Source organism: Phyllobates terribilis, unplaced genomic scaffold, assembly GCF_046119375.1.
Source record: "Phyllobates terribilis strain yellow unplaced genomic scaffold, ASM4611937v1 Scaffold_10__3_contigs__length_209671492, whole genome shotgun sequence".
Taxonomy (NCBI): Eukaryota; Metazoa; Chordata; class Amphibia; order Anura; family Dendrobatidae; genus Phyllobates; species Phyllobates terribilis.
The window spans coordinates 13,265,918-13,287,233 of record NW_027362770.1 but is presented as its reverse complement, the minus strand read 5'-3'; the positions used below and the strand labels follow the sequence as shown (position 1 = coordinate 13,287,233).

General features: G+C 42.9%; 1 protein-coding gene across 1 annotated transcript in view; it reads right to left on the bottom strand.

Moving 5' to 3' along the window:
- PFDN1 (prefoldin subunit 1) overlaps positions 1-20,236 on the bottom strand; it is a 40,823-nt gene extending 20,587 nt beyond the window's left edge. Inside the window, exon 1 of the mRNA XM_073649498.1 lies at positions 20,091-20,236. Coding sequence (XP_073505599.1) covers positions 20,091-20,207 — 117 coding nt within the window. The 5' untranslated portion in view covers positions 20,208-20,236. The remainder of the gene's footprint in view (positions 1-20,090) is intronic.
- Between the last annotated feature and the right edge of the window lie 1,080 nt (positions 20,237-21,316).

Here is a 21,316-nt window from a genome sequence, read left to right as displayed (position 1 = left end):
CATCCACTGACGATCTCCGATCTCAATATTGGTATTCCTGGCAGCACAGAAAAAAAAAAAAACGTTCCTTCTTATTTATTCACCACAAAAATGTATAACATTTAATTATTAATTAATTAAAGATTCATTTTTTCCACTAAAATACTGCTTTAGCACCAAATATATAATTTACAAGTGGGGTAACAGGAGAAGTTGGACCCCACAATTTGTTATGCAATTTTTACTGAACGTGGCAGTACCCCATATGTGCTTGTCCACTGTTTGAGCAGACGGCAGGGATCGGATGGGAAGGAGTGCTACTTGGCTTTTAGAACGCAGATTCCGTTAGAACAGCATGTGAGTGCTATTAGCCAAGCCCCTGAGGTGCCAGAACAGCAACACCCCCAGGTGACCCCATATTGGAAACTCTACTGCTTAAAGGGAATCTGTCATGTCCTGTGTACCATCTAAACTGCCCCCATTGCGTTGTTAGTGATGCAATGTGCATCACTAACACACTTTTTTCATTAAAATCAGCGCTAATATCATGTGTAAAAACCACTTTATATACTTATATCCTACCTGCACGTTTAGTCATAGGGGTGTGAGTCATCGCATTTAGTCAGGGTTGGCTCCATCCCTAGGCAACCCCGTCACATGATCGCCGATGTGTTGGCATAAAAACCTGAGGACTGCAGGAGACCCCTGTGGTTGCCATTGCCAGAATGCTATGAGCGCCGCCCAGTGGTCGGCGCTCATAGCAATTGAGCATTTCTGCTACACACATAATCTGCTCATCGCCTGTGTGTAGCAGAGGGATCAGATAACTGCAGCTTCTAGTCTCCCATGGAGACTATTGAAGCAAGCAAAAAGTGCAAACAATTTTTAATAAAAAGTTTTTAAAATAAAAAAAATATATAAAAGTTTAAATCGCCCCCCTTTTAAGCCCATTCAAAATAAAAATAATAATAATAATAAAAAATCACACATACACATATTTGGTATCACCGCTTTCAGAATCGCCCGATCTATATAAAAAAAGAATTAATCCGACTGGTAAGCGGCGTAATGAGAATAAAATTCTAAAAGCCCAAATTACATTTTTTTGGGTTGTAGCAACATTGCAATAAAATGCAATAATGGGCGATCAAAACATCGGATATACCCCAAAATGGTATAAAAAAAAAAAGTCAGCTTGGACCGCAAAAAAAAAGCCCTCAACCAGCCCCAGATCCCGAAAAATGGAGATGCTAAAGGTCTCAGAAAATGGCGCTTTTTTTTTTTTTTTTTTTTTTTTTGTTATTATCATCAAATTTTGGATTTTTTTTCACCACTAAAATAAAAAAGGACCTACACATGTTTGGTGTCTATGAACTCATAATGACCTGGAGAATCATAGTGCAAGGTCAGTTTTAGCATTCAGTGAACGTGGTAAAAAGAAATTTTTCCCCCGTTTTCCAATACACAATATGGTAGTAAAAGCAACAGTGTATTTCAAAAGTACAACTCGTCCCGCAAAAAATAAGCCCTCACAAGACCATATTGATCGAAAAATAAAAAAGTTGTGGCTTTGGGAAGACGGAGAGCAAAAAACGAAAACACAAAATGGCCCGGTCATTAAGGGGTTAAGGAGCCAGAACAGCAGAAAAAACCCAAAGGTGACTCCATTGTAGAAATTGCACCTCTAAATGAATAAATGAGTTAATCTACGGTTGCAGTGACTATTTTGTAACATCCACGCAGTGCTTCATTCTGGAGAATTACAAATTTGCCAGTTTAGTGTCCATACATTGTGACCCCATACATCGTCCCCAGCTTGTTCTTCTGGAGCCTTGCACCCTGTAAATTGTTAAATGCTCTCTCCCAGCTACAATGCTAAACATCTGGCCGCTTACTGCGGTTTAGGCACAGTTGGGCTCAGACGGAGGGGGCATTTGGAAGCGCACATGTCACTGGATTTTATTTGAGGGGGATTTTCAAGAGACTTTGTTCTACCAGTAACGTGGAAACCCCATATATTTCCAGTGACCAATGATGGATTTGAGTGGCGGCTGGTTTATGTGGGATAAATTAGGATTTTTATTGGTAACATTTTGGAGTACATAACGTTTTTTGCTCACTTTCAGAATACGGCTCAGATCACCTTCTTGTGTTCTACACTGAGCACTGATGTTGAGGTTTCCATGTAATTCCCAAAAAATGAAATTCAGACAAAACCCCCAATGGATCCATTCACTCTAATGAGGCAGATAAAAACATTTTGGATTTCGCTTGGCATCTGTTCCAATGTTGTCCACAGAACGGTGATCGTCCACACTTTGTTCTGGTTTTGTCACGTTATTTTAGCCGACTTTTTAGAACACGAGACCAGACGGAGTCCAAAGTGACTCCATCTGCCTCATTATAGTGAGTGGAGGGTTTTTGCCTGAATCACGGTTTTTACACGTAAACCCCGATAAGTGTTCATCGGAGAGCACACGATAAATGTGAGCCGAGCCTTATTCTGATCTTTGGGAGATGGTATGAACAAATAGAGAGCAGTACAAGGATAGTTATTTTTGCACAGTTCACAGTGTGGTATTAGTGATGAGACAGCTTTAACCTCCAGGTTGGTGCAATTATAGTGATACCAGATTTATATACCGTATTTTTCGGACTATAAGACGCACTTTTTTCCTCCAAAATTTTGGAGGAAAGTTGGGGGTGAGTCTTTAGCTGCGTGCCCACTATGCGTTTTTCAAGCGTTTTTGCCGCGGAATTTCCGCAGTGAAAACGCTTAAAAAATGCTTGGTAATACGTGCCCCATGGTACCCAATGATAATCCGCATGTGCTTTGCACATGCTGCGTAAATTTCCGCTGCAGATTATCATTGCGGAAAAATACGCAGCATGTCCACTAGACAGCAACTGGAGAGCAATAAATATTCATTTTCCTTAATAACCAGCACACTGGAGCCTCAGCGTGGCTCCTGCTGCCGCTCTGCAGTCTGTGTGCCCTCTATTAAAGCTCATGAATATTCGCTATAACTCACTCCCATGGGTTGTAGCGAATATTCATGATCTTTAATAGCAGGCACACAGACCACAAAGCGGCAGCAGGAGCCACGCTGCGGTACAGTGTGCCGGCTGTTGAACAGACTGAATGGTCACTGCTCCCCCCACAGTCCCGGCGCGGGGAGCAGTGACTATTCCAGCACAGTATCTCATACTGTGAGTGTCGGCAGCAGAGCGGGACAGTACTGGGGGAGAGAGGAAGCGAGTATGATGGTTTATGTTTTGTGGGCAGTGTGACGGGGGCTCAAGGGGTGCCATGCATAGCAGGAAGTGGCATCAAGGGGTGCCATACATACCAGGATGGGGGATCAAGAGGTGCCATGCATACCAGGATGGAAGATCAAGGGGTGCAATGCATACCAGGATGGGGGATCAAGGGGTACCATGCATACCAGGATGGGATGGGCGCCATGTATACGAGGAAGGAGGGGACATACATACCAGGATGGAGGATATTAACAGAATTGGGGGACATTACCCCCATACCAGTGTCAGCAGCAGACTCCCTCCCCCATAACAGTGCATCATGACCACATTTTTAGCTTACATTTTTTATCCTATTTTCCTCCTCTAAAACTTTAGGTGCGTCTTATGGTCCGGTGCATCCTATAGTCCGAAAAATACGATAGTTCTTTTTATATTTCGCTGTGATCACACACTAAAAATGCTTTTTTTTTAATAAAAAAAATTGTCGTTTTGTCGCCATATTCTGAGAGCTGCAACTTTTTTATTTTTTGGTGAGGAGTGCTGTATGAGGGCTTATTTTTTGCGCGATGAGTTGGATGATTTTTTTGGTAGCATTTTTGGGCATATAACTTTTTTTTTAGAGAGTTTTATTCAGATTTTTCACACGCAGAATAAACAAAAACCAGCAGTTCACTTACTGCTTTTTTTTTTTTTTGCGCAGTTCACTGTGTGGTAAAAGTGATGAAACTGATTTGTTCATCGGGTCAGTATGATTACAGCAATACCAGATTTATATAGTTTTTTCATGCTTTGCTACTTTTGCACACTAAAAACTACATTTCACAAAAATGAATTTGTTTTTGTACCTACATATTCTGAGGCTAAGTGCCCATGATGCAGAAATGCTGCATATTTTTTCCGCTTCTCCCTGGTAGGAAAAACGCATGCGGTTTTTACATGCGTTTTTCCCGCCAGTTAGAAGCATCAGATTTTAGCATCACTTGGAAAAGTGCTTGACAACTTGTTCACACTATATAAATCCATGCAACCGGCATGGATTTATAGTAGTGTGACCAAGTTAGTTAAAAAAAAAGAATAAGAATGGTAAAAAATAAAAAAAAAAAAGATTATACTTACCTTCCGATGTCCTCCCGGTGTTTTCACTGCTCCGTACGGTGTCTTGGGCGGCTCGCGGTGTTGTGAAGAACCTGCGGTGACGTCAGTGAGTCATGCGACGGGTCCCATACAGCAGACAACACGGAGGGGAGAAAACACCGGGAGGACATCGGAAGGTGAGTGTAATCTTTATTTTTTATTTAAAATTCTTTTTTTTACATGTTCTATGGTACCTGGGTCTGGAGGAGAGTCTTCTTCACCAGACCTGGGTACCATCCGCACCTTGAACCGTGTGATATCCGCATCTGCAGTGATGCGGATGTCACGCGGTCCAATGCAAGTCAATGGCGGCGATTACGCTGCGTGTCCGCAAAATTAATGGACAAGCTGCGGATTTTTGAGCGCAGCACAAACGCTGCGGAAAAATCCGCAGCATGGGCATTGACATTGCGGCTTGTCATTGGGGACGGATTACCAAACGTTTTTTAAGCGTTTTCGCTGCGAAAATTCTGTGGCAGAAACGCTTGAAAAACGCATAGTGGGCACACAGCCTGAGAAGTGAAAACTTTTTTGCCGAATGAGCAATATTAAAGCTATTTTTTTGCATACACGACAGTTTGGAGTTTTTATTCATACCATTTTTATTTTTACATGTGGCGGCTTTGTATTAAATATTTTGTGTGTTATGATGAACAAGCGACATTTTTGGCATTTTTTTAATGGTGTTTGCCGAATGGAATAAATAATGTGACAGTTTTACAGTTTGGGTCATTCTAGATGTGTCGATACCAATTATGCTGGTAAAATATATAATGAATTGGGTATAGTAATTCACTGCACTTTGTGGGGAATATTTTTTCCTAAGAATTTGGGAAAGTTATGAAATGTCCTATAAGGCTATGTGCCCACGTTGCATTTATGAAGCAGAAAATTTCTGCTGCATAAATGCAACTCCTCTCCCGGAAAAACGCATGCGGAATTCCGCACGCGTTTATCGCGCATTTTTCACGCGTTTTCCACATGCGGAATTGCCTTGCGTTTTTTATGCATTGGACTAAGGCAATTCCGCTTGCGGAAACGCAAAATTAAATGACATGCTGCGGATTTTTGAACGCGGCATAAACGCTGCGGAAAAATCCGCAGCATGTGCATAGAACTTGCGGAATCCCATTGGGGACCATGGGGTGCGGATATACATGCGTTTTTCAAGCGTTTACGCTGCGGAAAATCCGCAGCATATACGCTTGAAAAATGCTACGTGGGCACACAGCCTAAATGTCTGTCCTATTCCTGATCTAAGGGTCTAGACTTTTAGCTGAGATTAATCTGTGCTACAGTAAATTTATCACTTAATCCCTTTACCCCCCAGGGTGGTTCACACGTTAATGACCAGGCCAATTTTTACAATTCTGACCACTGTCACTTTATGAGGTAATAGCTCTGGAACACTTCAACGGATCCCCCTGATTCTGAGAATGTTTTTTAGTGACATATTGTACTTCATGATAGTGGTAAAATTTCTTCAATATCATTTGCATTTCTTTGTGAAAAAATCGTAAACTTGGCCAACATTTTGAAAATTTTGCAATTTTCAAAATTTTAATTTTTATGCCCTTAACCCTAGAACGCATACCTGGGGCCTCGCAGGCCCGCCCTGTTAATTGTTTTCTATTTTCTGCAAGATTACTTTAGTTAGAATTTTGAAACTCTAGGTATTCCTCAGGTATATAGTTGTTTGTCATTTCCAGTTGTTCATTTATTTTTATGTTACAGGCATTTTCGGTATAACAACTCTTTTTTGAAAATACCCATTTTTATGGTCATGCGTTCTGGGGTTAAATCAGAGAGATACAGTTCAGACCAAAAGTTTGGACACACCTGCTCATTTAAAGATTTTTCTGTATTTTCATGACTATGAAAATTGTACATTCACACTGAAGGCATCAAAACTATGAATTAACACATGTGGAATTATATACTTAACAAAAAAGTGTGAAACAACTGAAAATATGTCTTATATTCTAGGTTCTTCAAAGTAGCCACCTTTTGCTTTGATGACTGCTTTGCACACTCTTGGCATTCTCTTGATGAGCTTCAAGAGGTAGTCACCGGAAATGGTATTCACTTCACAGGTGTGCCCTGTCAGGTTTAATAAGTGGGATTTCTTGCCTTATAAATGGGGTTGGGACCATCAGTTGTGTTGTGCAGAAGTCTGGTGGATACACAGCTGATAGTCCTACTGAATAGACTGTTAGAATTCGTATTATGGCAAGAAAAAAGCAGCTAAGTAAAGAAAAACAAGTGGCCATCATTACTTTAAGAAATGAAGGTCAGTCAGTGCGAAAAATTGGGCAAACTTTGAAAGTGTCCCCAAGTGCAGTTGCAAAAACCATCAAGCGCTACAAAGAAACTGGCTCACACGAGGAACACCCCAGGAAAGGAAGAACAAGAGTCACGTCTGCTTCTGAGGAAAAGTGTATCCAAGTCACCAGCCTCAGAAATCGCAGGTTAACAGCAGCTCAGATTAGAGACCAGGTCAATGCCACACAGAGTTCGAGCAGCAGACACATCTCTTCAACAACTGTTAAGAGGAGACTTTATGCAGCAGGCCTTCATGGTAAAATAGCTGCTAGGAAACCACTGCTAAGGACAGGCAACAAGCAGAAGAGACTTGTTTGGGCTAAAGAACACAAGGAATGGACATTAGACCAGTAGAAATCTGTGTGTTGGTCTGATGAGTCCAAATTTGAGATCTTTGGTTCCAACCACCGTGTCTTTCTGCGACGCAGAAAAGGTGAACGGATGGACTCTACATGCCTGGTTCCCACCGTGAAGCATGGAGGAGGAGGTGTGATGGTGTGGGGGTGCTTTGCTGGTGACACTATTGGGGATTTATTCAAAATTGAAGGCATACTGAACCAGCATGGCTACCACAGCATCTTGCAGCGGCATGCTATTCCATCCGGTTTGCGTTTAGTTGGACCATCATATATTTTTCAACAGGACAATGACCCCAAACACACCTCCAGGCTGTGTAAGGGCTATTTGAAAAAAAAAGGAGAGTGATGGGGTGCTACGCCAGGTGACCTGGCCTCCACAGTCACCAGACCTGAACCCAATCGAGATGGTTTGGGCTGAGCTGGACCGCAGAGTGAAGGCAAAAGGGCCAACAAGTGCTAAGCATCTCTAGGAACTCCTTCAAGATTGTTGGAAGACCATTTCCGGTGACTACCTCTTGAAGCTCATCAAGAGAATGCCAAGAGTGTGCAAAGCAGCCATCAAAGCAAAAGTTGGCTACTTTGAAGAACCTAGAATATAAGAGATATTTTTTTGTTGTTTCACACTTTTTTGTTAAGTATATAATACCACATGTGTTAATTCATAGTTCTGATGCCTTCAGTGTGAATGTACAATTTTCATAGTCATGAAAATACAGAAAAATCATTAAATGAGAAGGTGTGTCCAAATTTTTGGTCTGTAGTGTATGTCACACAAAATAGTTAATAAATAACATTTCCCACATGTCTACTTTACATCAGCACAATTTTGGAACCAAAATTTATTTTTTTTTCAGGGAGCTATAAGGGTTAAAAGTTGACCAGCGATTTCTCATTTTTACAACAAAATTTACAAAACCATTTTTTTAGGGACCACATCACATTTTAAGTGACAATGAGGGGCCTCTATGACAGAAAATACCCAAAAGTGACACCATTCTAAAAACGGCACCCCTCAAGGTGCTCAAAACCACATTCAAGAAGTTTATTAACCCTTCAGGTGTTCACAGGAATTTTTGAAATGGGGAAGAAAAAAATGAACATTTAACTTTTTCACAAAAATGTTACTTTAGACGCAATTTTTTTTATTTTCACAAGGGTAACAGGAAAAATTGGACCCCAAAATTTGTTGTGCAATTTCTCCTGAACATGCAGATACTCCATATGTGGGGGAAAACCACTGTTTGGGCGCACGGCAGAGCTCGGAAGAGAAGGAGCGCCATTTGACTTTCTGAACGTAAAATTTGCTTGAATAATTAGCGGACGCCATGTTGCGTTTGGGGAACCCCTGATGTGCCTAAACAGTGGAAACCCCCCACAAGTGACACCATTTTGGAAACTAGACCCCTCAGGGAACTTATCTAGATGTTTTGTGAGCACCTTGAACCCCCAGGTGCTTCACAGAAGTTTATAACATGCAGCCGTGAAAATCAAATTTTCATATTTTTCCCACAAAAATGTTTTTCAGCCCCCAATTTTTCATTTTCATAAGGGTAACAGGAGAAATTGCACCATGCAAATCTTGTGCAATCTCTCCTGAGTAAGTTGATACCCCATATGTGGGGAAAATACACTATTTGGGCGCACGGCAGGGTTCAGAAGGGAAGGAGCACTGTGTGACTTTTTGAACGCAAAATTGGCTGGAACCAAGAGGGGACGCCATGTCGCATTTAGGGATCCCCTGATGTGCCTAAACAGTGGAAATTCCCCACAAGTGACTCCATTTTGGAAGCTAGACCACTCAAGGATTTTATCAAGGGGTATAGTGAACATTTTGAACCTAGAGGTACGACAGAATTTGATAACATTAGGTCATCATATTGAATAAGTTGTCATTAGTCTTGAGCGCAAGTGCTCGCTACTTGAATTTGCATTGGGTACTCAGGTATGCACCATGTATCGCGTGTGCTCGAGTGACATGCTCGAGTGACATGCTCGAGTCCCTGCCCGCATGTTTCACGGTTGTTAGACACCCCAAAAAAAACATGCGGGGATCGCTCATGCAAGGCAGGCGATCCCAGCAAAGTTTTCTTTGGCCGCGAAGCATATGGGGCGGAGACTCGAACATCCGCAATACTCAGTGCATACCCGAGCACCTAATGCAAACTCAAGTAGCGAGCACTTGCGCTCAACACTGATCGTCATATGGTCATCATTTTTTTTTCCTTACTTTTGAAAAAATCCCAACCCCAATACAAGCCTAACCCTAGCACAACCCTAACCCTACAGTTTATTTTTTACGCCGTTCCTCGTGTGGTGTAAGTGATTAGACGACGTTATACTTCGGGTCGGTGCGATTACAGCGATACCAGATTCATATCGGGTTTTTCATGATCGACAGCTGTCACACACTAACAACCCCTTTTTTTTTGCAAAGACTACTTTTTGAATCCCCATATTTTGCGAGCTATAAATTTTCCATATTTCAGCCGACGGTCATGTTGCGGCTTGTTTTTTGCGGGACAAGTTGACGTTTTTATTTGTACCATTTTCAGGCACGTGACATTTTTTGATCGCTTTGTATTCCGATTTTTGGGAAGCAGAATAAACAAAAAACAGCAATTCCAGAATTGTTTTTTTTTTTTTTTTTTCATGCAGTTCCGCGTGTGGTAAAATTGATAAGGCAGCTTTATTCTCCTGGTCAGTACGTTTACAGCGGTACGGCATTTATATTGTTTTTTTTTATGTTTTGGCGCTTTTACACAAAAACTATTTTCTAGAAAAAAATTATTTTTTGCATCACTTTATTCTGAAAGCTATAACATTTTTATTTTTTGAATGATGGAGCTGTATGGTGGCTTATTTTTTGAGGGACAGGATGACGTTTTCAGCGGTACCATTTTTATTTACATTCGTCTTTTTGATCGCATGTTATTCCATTTTTTTTGGGTGGTATGATGAAAAAAGCATTGTTTTTTGCTTTGTTTTTTTATTTTTTTCACTAAAGGGGTTAATTAGTGGGCCATTTTTTTATTTATTTATTTTTCTTTCACTTTCCTACCTTTTTTTACTTTTACACTTTGTCCCACTATGTGACTTTCCCTTTTTGCAGTCTGATCAGCTGTATTGCACAGGAATGCAGCACCATCCCTGTGCTATACAGCCTGTCAGCGCTGCACACAGGGAAGACATTACTTTGGTCATGCACTGCGCATGACCAAAGTAATTTCCTGCCTACTAGTAACCCGGACTTCATGACAGCATCCGGAAACCGCCGCAGACATCGCTGGAGGCCGGGAGAGGAGGTAGCGCGATTACCTCCCTCCTTGCCCCCGCAATGCTGATCGCAGCATTGCGGGGGTTAATGTGCTGGGAGCGGTGCTGGACCGCTCCCTGCACATAGCACCGGGTGTCAGCTGTGACAATCAGCTGACACCCGGCGGTGATCGCCCCGCAACGCTTGTGTGCGATCGCCGCACGCGTAATAGTACGTAGCTGGTTCATAAGTCCCAAGGCACAGCTACGTACTATTACTGACGAGGTCGTAAAGGGGTTAAACATGAGCCAAGTATGAGGGAGTCGGAGTCGTGGAGTTGGTGTCATGGAAATTGAGGAGTTGGAGGTTTGGCTTACAGACTCCACAGCCCTGGTTGGAGTCGATATAAAATGGACCAACTCCTAAAATATGTAAAATTGTGTACAGTAGTACAATGCAGTATATGCTGTAAATTCATAAGAATTTGGGAAAGTTATGAAATGTTCTATAAATGTATGGGTCTCGGCTTTGAGTTGAGAGAACCTGTGCTGCAATTTATGTACAGTTAGGTCCATATATATTTGGACAGAGACAACATTTTTCTAATTTTGGTTCTAGACATTACCACAATGAATTTAAACAAAACAATTCAGATGCAGTTGAAGTTCAGACTTTCAGCTTTCATTTGAGGGTATCCACATTAAAATTGGATGAAGGGTTTAGGAGTTTCAGCTCCTTAACATGTGCCACCCTGTTTTTAAAGGGACCAAAAGTAATTGGACAATTGACTTCAAGGCTATTTCATGGACAGGTGTGGGCAATCCCTTCGTTATGTCATTCTCAATGAAGCAGATAAAAGGCCTGGAGTTGATTTGAGGTGTGGTGCTTGCATTTGGAAGGTTTTGCTGTGAAGTAAACATGCGGTCAAAGGAGCTCTCCATGCAGGTGAAAGAAGCCATCCTTAAGCTGCAAAAACAGAAAAAAAAACATCCGAGAAATTGCTACAATATTAGGAGTGGCAAAATCTACAGTTTGGTACATCCTGAGAAAGAAAGAAAGCACTGGTGAACTCATCAATGCAAAAAGACCTGGGCGCCCATGGAAGACAACAGTGGTGGATGATCGCAGAATAATCTCCATGGAGAAGAGAAACCCCTTCACAACAGCCAATCAAGTGAACAACACTCTCCAGGAGGTAGACGTATCAATATCTAAATCTACCATAAAGAGAAGACTGCATTAAAGTAAATACAGAGGGTTCACTGCACTGTGCAAGCCACTCATAAGCATCAAGAATAAAAAGGCTAGACTGGACTTTGCTAAAAAAACATCTAAAAAAGCCATCACAGTTCTGGATGAACATTCTTTGGACAGATGAAACCAAGATCAACCTCTACCAGAATGATGGAAAGAGAAAAGTATGGTGCTTTCTTTCTTTCTTTCTCAGGATGTACCAAACTGTAGATTTTTCCACTCCTAATATAGTAGCAATTTCTCGGATGGGTTTTTTCTGTTTTTGCAGCTTAAGATGGCTTGTTTCACCTGCATGGAGAGCTCCTTTGACTGCATGTTTACTTCACAGCAAAACCTTCCAAATGCAAGCACCACACCTCAAATCAACTCCAGGCCTTTTATCTGCTTAATTGAGAATGACATAACGAAGGGATTGCCCACACCTGTCCATGAAATAGCCTTGGAGTCAATTGTCCAATTACTTTTGGTCCCTTTAAAAACAGGGTGGCACATGTTAAGGAGCTGAAACTCCTAAACCCTTCATCCAATTTTAATGTGGATACCCTCAAATGAAAGCTGAAAGTCTGAACTTCAACTGCATCTGAATTGTTTTGTTTAAAATTCATTGTGGTAATGTCTAGAACCAAAATTAGAAAAATGTCTCTGTCCAAATATATATGGACCTAACTGTACATGCTCAGTAGTGAGGCAGTGCTGTGGAGTTGGAGTCAGGGAAATTGAGGAATTGGATGTTTGGTTTACCAACTCCACAGCTCTGTGTCTTACAACTGTTTTGGACAACTTTTTCAGAAAGAAATAACACACATCATGAGTGCTATGGACACACTGAACAATTGTACATTTTGATCAGGGCTATAAATTGAGCAGTCTTTTGATTCACTAGTATGGAACCTTCACACAACTGTATTTTCGGTCTGTGTGCTAAAAAAAAAAGTGACCTCACAAGGACAGCACCTGGTCAATGATATTTAAAGGGACTGTCAGGACAGAATGGCTGTTCAAGCTAAGTCCTGCAGCTTGGTGCGCCAAGGTGGGGCCAATCTTTTATACACACCTTCCCATCTGCTTTTTCTCCCTTTATTTCTCCCCTCATTCTATGACTGACAGCTCTGGCTTCATCTCTGGCCAGAGAAGGGTGGAGATAGAGAAAAACCAAGCAGTTGGGAAGGCGTACTTACACACGTAGTCAAAATTGTTGGTACCCCTCGTTTAATGAAAGAAAAACCCACAATGGTCACAGAAATGACTTTAATCTGAGAAAAGTAATAATAAATAAAAAATCTATGAAAATGAACAAATGAAAGAGACATTGGTTTTCAACCCAGCTTCCACAGAATTTTTAAAAAAATATTGAAATAGGCCTGGACAGAAATGATGGTACCCTGAAAATAATGTGACAAAAGGGACATGTTAAATCAAGTTGTGTCCACTAATTAGCATCACAGGTGTCTACAATCTTATAATCAGTCACTGGGCCTGTATATAGGGCTACAGATACTCACTGTGCTGTTTGGTGACATGGTGTGTACCATACTCAACATGGACCAGAGGAAGCAAAGGAAAGAGTTGTCTCAGGAGATTAGAAAGAAAATTATAGACAAGCATGTTAAAGGGAACCTGTCACGTCCTAGTTGCTATGTACACTGCCCCCATTGCTTTGTTAGTGATGCAATGTGCATTGAAGTGTCTAGATCCGAGGTGATTTTTTGTGCTCCTCACTTTAGCCGATCTAGACACTTCACTGCTTAGGAGACTAGATCGTAGTTGCTGGAGTGAGGGCCTCAAAAAATCAACTCCGATCTAGTCGCAACCTTGCTGGGAGCAGTATTCAAATCCGTGGGCGGCGCCAGCACTGACTGAATGCAGTACTGCCCATAGGGGTGTGATTCTCACATTCAGTTATGACTGAATACAGCAGGTAGGACAAAGAATATATAATGTTGTAAAATCATTATACTACCACCAATTTTAATGAAAAAAGCTTGCTAGTGATGCACATTGCATCACTAACAAAGCAATGGGGGCAGTGTACTTAGCAACTAGGACGTGACAGGTTCCCTTTAAAGATAAAGGTTATAAGACCATCTCCAAGCAGCTTGATGTTCCTGTGACTACAGTTGCACATATTATTCAGAAATTTAAGATCCATGGGACTGTAGCCAACCTCCCAGGACGTGGCCGCAGGAGGAAAATTGATGACAAATCAAAGAGACGGATAATAAGAATGGTAACAAAAGAGCCCAGGATAACTTCTAAAGAGATTAAAGGTGAACTTCAAGCTCAAGGAACATCAGTGTCAGATCACACCATCCGTCGCTGTTTGATCCAAAGTGGACTTCATGGGAGACGACCAAGGAGAACACCATTGTTGAAAAAAAAATCATAAAAAAGCCAGACTGCAATTTGCCAAACTACATGTTGAAAAGCCACAAAGCTTCTGGGAAAATGTCCTATGGACAGATGAGACAAAAATGGAAGTTTTTGGCAAGGCACATCAGCTCTATGTTCAAAGCCGGAAAAATTAAGCCTATCAAGAAAATAACACTGTCCCTACTGTGAAACATTGAGGAGGCTTTGTTATGTTCTGGGGCTGCTTTGCGGCATCTGGCACAGGGTGTCTTGAATCTGTGCAGGGTACAATGAAATCTCAAGACTATCAAGGGATTCTAGAGAGAAATGTGCTGCCCATTGTCAGAAAGCTTGGTCTCAGTCGCAGGTCATGGGTCTTGCAACAGGATAATGACCCAAAACAAACATCTAAAAACACCCAAGAATGGCTAAGAGGAAAACATTGAACTATTCTGAAGTGGCTTCTATGAGCCCTGACTTAAATCCTATTGAGCATCTTTGGAAAGAGCTGAAACATGCCGTCTGGAAAAGGCAACTAGAGCAGTTTGCTCATGAGGAGTGGGCCAAAATACCTGTTGAGAGGTGCAGAAGTCTTATTCACAGTTACAGGAATAGTTGGATTGCCTCAAAAAGTTGTTCAACAAAATATTAAGTTAAAAGTACCGTCATTTCTGTCCAGGCCTATTTCAGGAGTTTAATTTTTTTTTTAATTCTGTGGAAGCAGGGTTGAAAAGCAATGTCTGACTTTCATTTGTTCATTTTCATAGATTTTTAATTTATTACTTTTGTCAGATTCAAGTTATTTCTGTGACCATTGTGAGTTTTTCTTTCATTAAACGAGGGGTACCAACAATTTTTACCACATGTGTAAATGATTGGCCCTGCCATGAAGCACCGAGCACCTGTACTTAGTTTGAACATTCTGTCTGTGCTGACAAAGTCCCTTTAATAAAGCTGTTAAAAAAATTGCATCATACACTATTCTTCTCTGTATTTTAATTGCAACTCGACCAGTACAGTCTGTAGTTGTAAAAAAAAAAAAAAAATCAGATCTTATACAGATCATTCAATTCTTCTGGATATATTGCAAATATTAACATAGGAAACTGCATTTCATCTTACAAGTTTCATTAACTGCTGATGTATAAAAGGGATACCATATACATGGCATTATAAATGAAAAATTGTTTGCTTTTTTCTGGATTAAAAATGGGAAGATTTTTATTTATACAGTCATGTGAGCTTAGTCATAAAAATGCATAAAGCACTGCATTCAATAGCAGGAAAGTCATTAATAAATGGGCTGCACCATCAGTCATAACAGAAGAGCAGATCAGAATTCTGCTCTTGGGATCAGTGGAGTCTAATCTATCATGTATTTTAATAACTTCAGCAGTACAGAGATAGACTATAGAAAAAGCTGCTCCAACACCTGTAATAAGAAAATTCCTTCTTTAAGGTATGTGCACACGATGCAGAAATGAAGCAGAAAATTTCTGCATCTCCCTGGCAGAAAAAACGCATGCAGATTGTGCATGCGTTTTTCCTGCGGAATACATGCGGATTCACATGCGTTTCCGCATGTGGATTGACAAGCGCTTTCCAGGCGATTTTAGCATCACCTGGAAAGTGCTTGACAACTAGGTCACACTATATAAATCCATGTAAACAGCATGGATTTATATAGTGTGACCCGAGAGAGTGGTAAAAATAAAAAATAAATGTATACTTTACTCTCCGATGGCCCGCGCTGTCCTGCTCACTCCGTTCTCCCGGCAACTTTGAATTGAAAGACCTGCCGACGTCAGCGTCACGTGACCCGTCACATGACTCTGACGTCAGCGCAGGTCCTTCAACTCACTGCAAGTGCCGGGAACCAAGCAGGAGCGCTGCGCGGGCCTACAGATGGTAAGTATATATATATTTTTTATTTTATTCTTTTTTTACAGCTTTTTTAATGGTACCTGGGTGTGGATGAGACTCTCCTCTCCTCTACACCCGGGTACCATCCGCACATTAGAACGCGCCAATTACGCAAGTACAGATGCAGTCTTGCGGAATTGGCGCGTTCTAATGCAAGTCATTGGCGGCGAAAACGCCGCGTTTCCGCAAAATTAATTGACATGCTGTGGATTTTTGAGCGCAGCGTTTACGCTGCGGAAAAATCAGCATCATGGGCACAGCACATGCGGATTTCAATTGGGGAACATTGCTACCCTTCTACCATGCGTTTTTAATGCGTTTCCGCGGCGTTTTCGCAACTGCAAAAATGCCGCGGAAACGCATTAAATACGCATCGTGTGATCTCAGCCTTACTGGAATTGATTAAAACCAGGGCTGTGGAGTCTGTGAGCCAAACCTCCCAACTCCTTCATTTCCACGACTCCGACTCCACAGCACTGCCTCAATACTGAGCGTGTACATAAAGTGCAGCACAGATTCATCTCATCATTTCATAACTTTACCAAATTCTTATGAAAACATTACAGCACATCCTGCATTGTACTAATGAACCCAATTTATTATATATTTTAGTAGTCGGTCCATTTTATACAGACTCCAACTCTGACTCCACCAAATTGGACACCAACTCTGCAGCCCTGCTAAAAACATAGTATTAGGGTAAGTGTCCACAATCAGGAATAGCATTGTGTTTTACACAGTTCACCTGCGCTGTGTCCAAAATGCTGCATTCTACTTTACAAGCACAGTGGATGAGTTTTATAGAAACCCCATGCTTCTATTTGACGTTGCATAAACTGACCGGCGGCGCGGCTTTATGAGCTGCAGCAGAGACGCTAGTTTCACCCGTAGCCAGTCATTACATGTGGTAAATCCGCATAGTTCAGTGAACACACAAGGATTTACCTGCGTGATTAGAACACAGCGTTTTGGAAGCAGCACATATACACTGCCAGCGTCGGACTGGCCCACCGGGACACCGGACAATCCTCCAGTGGACCCCCTGTGCGAGATATAGTGTGTGTCAGCAGGTTACCGTTGTCGGACCTATCAGAGGCGTGCGCTTTAGCGCGCAGCACATATTACGGAAGTTAGGGTGGCTGCTGGGAGTGACACTGCTATGAGGCGCATAGTAGTGGCGTTTAGTGCCGTCGGCCAATCAAAGGCCGTGCGCATCACTGTCATTGAACGTCACTGCTATGTGCCAGGCGCTGACGTCAGTGCGCGGTGCATAGCAGGGATGTTCACTGGCCGCTGGCCGGCACCTCACAGGACCATATGGCTCTCCTGCACCTGCGCTGCTCCCAGCTCTCATGGCGGCTGTCAAGAGGTCCTGTCCTGGGACGTGGCTCCTCTTCTTGTTGCTGGGAGGCTACAGGTACTCCCCTAATGTCTACTGCGGGCAGCTGGTGAAGTGCTGCTAGGTGGACAAGCTCTTCAATAGCACAAATTAGATATGAATAGTAATGGTTTACATGTGCTGCTGTTGATCTACTGGGATTTATAGTCCAGCATCATATAACATGCTGCTGTAAAAGTGTCGGAGATTGGGCTGATTTGGAAAGTTATAGGGTAACGCCACCTCAAGAGACCCAGAGCACCTAGCCAATGCTCAGACATCAACATCATTCCAACCTGCCACCATTGTAATCATAGCACTGTTCAACAGCCATATAAACCACATCTGACCCTTTCTTTCGCCAGGCACTGACGTCAGTGCGAGATGCATAGCAGTGATGTTAAATGGCTAGCAGCCTTTAAATGTTACGGCTATGCGCCGCGCATCAATGTCAGCGCGCGGCCTCTGATGGGTCGGCGGCCATGTTAACAAACACGCCGGATATAAAGGCACAAGAGGACGCCAGGGGAGCGCAGGAAGGTAAGAAGAATTTATTTTTTTGTAATCGTACCGCTATTTCACTGTGAATGGGCAGGGTAGTGGACCTAGGATGGTGCAGCATAGAGGCCCAGGATGGAGGGAGATACGTAGGGGCCCAGGATGACAGGGGGATACATAGAGGCCCAGGATGGGGGGAGGGATACATAGGGGACCAGGATGGGGGGACATAGCGTCAAGGGGCCCCAGATGGTTGCAATTACAGCATGGAGTCAAAACGAGGAACATACATTAGTTTATAGTGCCAAGTGGGGGACATTATTACTGCTGTAATATAATTTACTTTTGAGGAAACTCTTCCATGGAGGAACAAAAGGGAGGTCCTGTTACTATGGAGGGCGGCACTATGTTGCTTTTTTTCTTTTCTTCATGTGGTGGCAATATAAGGTCTGGTCATGGTGTGGCAGTATTTGGCCTTTGTATGTGGTATTATTGGTCTTGGTATAGGGGATTGTGTTGTGTATGGAGGTAATTTGTTCTCTCTGATACAAATGAGGCAAAGATTCTTTATTTCCAATAGAGATTAATTACTTGGATGTTTAACCCCTACCTGTCCTGTGTATTACACAGTAGCAAATATGCACTTAGGGAGGTTCTCTGGTGAAAACAAGTAATCACCTATCCTAAGGCCACGTTCAGTATTTGGTCCGTATTTTACATTAGTATTTGTAAGCCAAAACCAGGAGTGGGTGAAAAATACAGAAGTGGTGACGTGTTTCTATTATACTTTTCCTCTGATTGTTGTACTCCTGGTTTTGGATTAAAAATAAGTGATGTAAAATACTGAACGTGCGAACGTGGCCTGAGCACAAGTGATAAGTTATTGATTATCGGCAGAATGTGGAACTTTTATCCTCATAAGAGTGGAGCTTCCATTCGTTCCCTCAGTGGCTGCACTTGGCTTTTTCTGGAAGCCCCAAAAAGAATGAATGGAGCTGCAGTCAGACATCCCATCTGCCACTGCATTTTAAAGTGAAGATAAAAGTGTCCTGTCAGGGATAAAAGTTCCCCATTCTTCTGATCAGTGCGGTTTCCAATGGTCAGATTCCACCGATCAATAAGTTATCACTGATCTAACCTGTGGATCAGTGATAACTTGTTTTCAACAAAGAACCCTGTAATATAAACTACTGTAATTGTACATCCCAGTCAGGGCTGTGGCATCGGTAAGCGAAACCTCCGACTCCTTAATTTCCATGACACCGACTCCCTCATACATTGCTCATGTTTAAGTGATAAATTTACTGTAGCACAGATTCATCTCAGCTAAAAGTCTACACCCTTAGATCAGGAATAGGACAGACATTTATAGGACATTTCATAACTTTCCCAAATTCTTATGAAAAAATATTCCCCACAAACAGCATTGAATTACTGTACCCAATTTATTATATATTTTAGGAGTCTGAGTTGGTCCATTTTATACCGACTCTACAGCCCTGATCCCAGTTATAGTGGTGCACAGTAGATGTGCAGGAGCCGCCTGTGCATTACAGTTGACGCTCCACTATAACGGGGATAATGGCTAAAGGGTATTTGCATATAGCTGTAGGGTGGGCCCCAAGGATCAATTCCTCCTGTGGGCCCCAGACACCCCAGTCCGACACTGTACGCTGCATCCAAAACACAGGTATTTCCAGATCGTGGGGACACAGCCTTATACTTCAAAAGCTTGGATTCAGCACTCTACTAATATGGGATAAAGTGGCCAATGGAAAGTGCTGTGAGAATTTGAAGCAATGATCTACAGAAGTAGATAACCGGCGAGCAAAGCGCCAGTATGTCAGGCAGTTCACTATCCCTCACTGCCCGAAGCACTGTACATGAGGACAGAAGGATTGGAGGAGTGGGCTTTCTGCCCCCATTGTCGCTCGTCAGCCTGTGTAAACACTATGTGCCTATAGGTGATGGGCACTCGCTACTGGCATGACACTGGCGCATGGCAATGTGCTGTTGGGCTACGCATGTGGCCCCAGCTATCTCCCGTGGTCATTGCAGACCCCAGCGACTTGAGACGTCACATAGAAGCCACTCTGTATGGCCACAGGCACGCTGAGAATTAGCCCCATGCAGCAGAGATAATGCCCACCATTAATCTACGCACCGTGGCGGCTGACCGGGAAAATCTCAAGAGCCTGCCAACCAGCACTGGCACCTCCCCTATACAGCATGCTGGGCTGTTTTACATGCCACTGTCATTGATAAGGCACACATGCAAGACATGCGACCATAGAATAACGAGCAGCTTCTCTCCCCTGTAAATGTGATGCTGAGAAGCCTCGCCCCGTCTAATATGCCTGCGAGTTCGGCTCACGAGTACCTTCTTAAGCTCCAGGTCCATAGCGGAAGCCATCTTACTTCGATACCTGGAGTGCGCAGGCGCTAACGTAGTGACGCTATGACAACGTGAGACGTGATTGGCTCCAGCCGCAGGCATGCACCTCCTTGCGGCGCAGAGCCTGTCACGTGTACAGTGCGGGGTAGATCCTTCCTGCTCAGTGTGCGGCCGCTCCTGGGGCAGGTGACACGCGTGGAGACGCTGCACTCCCGTGGTGACTGTGTGGGGCGCACAACACTCGTGCTGCGACACACCTGCGCTAGTAATAGCAGAATAGCCGCTAGAGGGCGAGAAAGCAGGCGCAGCATTGTGTGGTCAGACGCTTCTCCACTCTCTTTGTAATCTCCCCACTAAAAAAATGCTCAGCCAACGTGATGTTTTTTATAAAATGTGACCTTTCTATCTGGTGGTGTAGTAGTTGTACGTTTTGTCAATTAACCCCTTGATTACTTGAGACATGGGTTTCTTAGGTGCTTTGCCTCCACATTATGTGTTTTCTTTCTTTTCAGATGACAATGTATATAATAATTTTACAGGCGAATCTGCGGCATCCGGTGATGTCACATCGACATCTGGTGATGTCACGTCGACATCTGGTGATGTCATGACCTCTTCCTGGCTGCTCTGTTGATGGACCATGACTGCGGATGTCATGCTGATTGGCAGCTGGATCCTTGCTGCCTAACATCTGGGGGCTGCTTAGCAGTCGGCATGACGTCAACACCCATCAACAAGCAGCAAGGAAGAGCTGCTTTCTTGACATAAAGCAGCAGGAGTGGTCCGTGCCGGGCAGAATATGCAGGTAGTTAGCAACTACCTACCTGTCTATTCTTAACCCAATGGAAAAAAAATCAAAGTACCAGAAAACCCCTTAAGTTCACTACGGGGCCACACCAAGCTTACTCAATTCCGTGCCCTAATAAAGCAAAACCAATGGATACTGATTTCATGCCTCAGTGCTGTTCAAGCGATGTTGGTGTTTCCGACAGTGACGTAACATTACTGTGTCATGTGCCAACTGCAGCCAGTGAACAGTCGCTCGGCAGCTATCACATTAACCCCTTTATGACGTGTGCCGTAATAGTACAACACACGTCATAACCCCCTGTTTGGTGCGGGCTCCAGCCATGTGCGACCTTTCCAGGCACATGTCAGCTGATCTATACAGCGATCCAACCAGCGGTCGGCGCTCATAGCAAGTGAGCAAA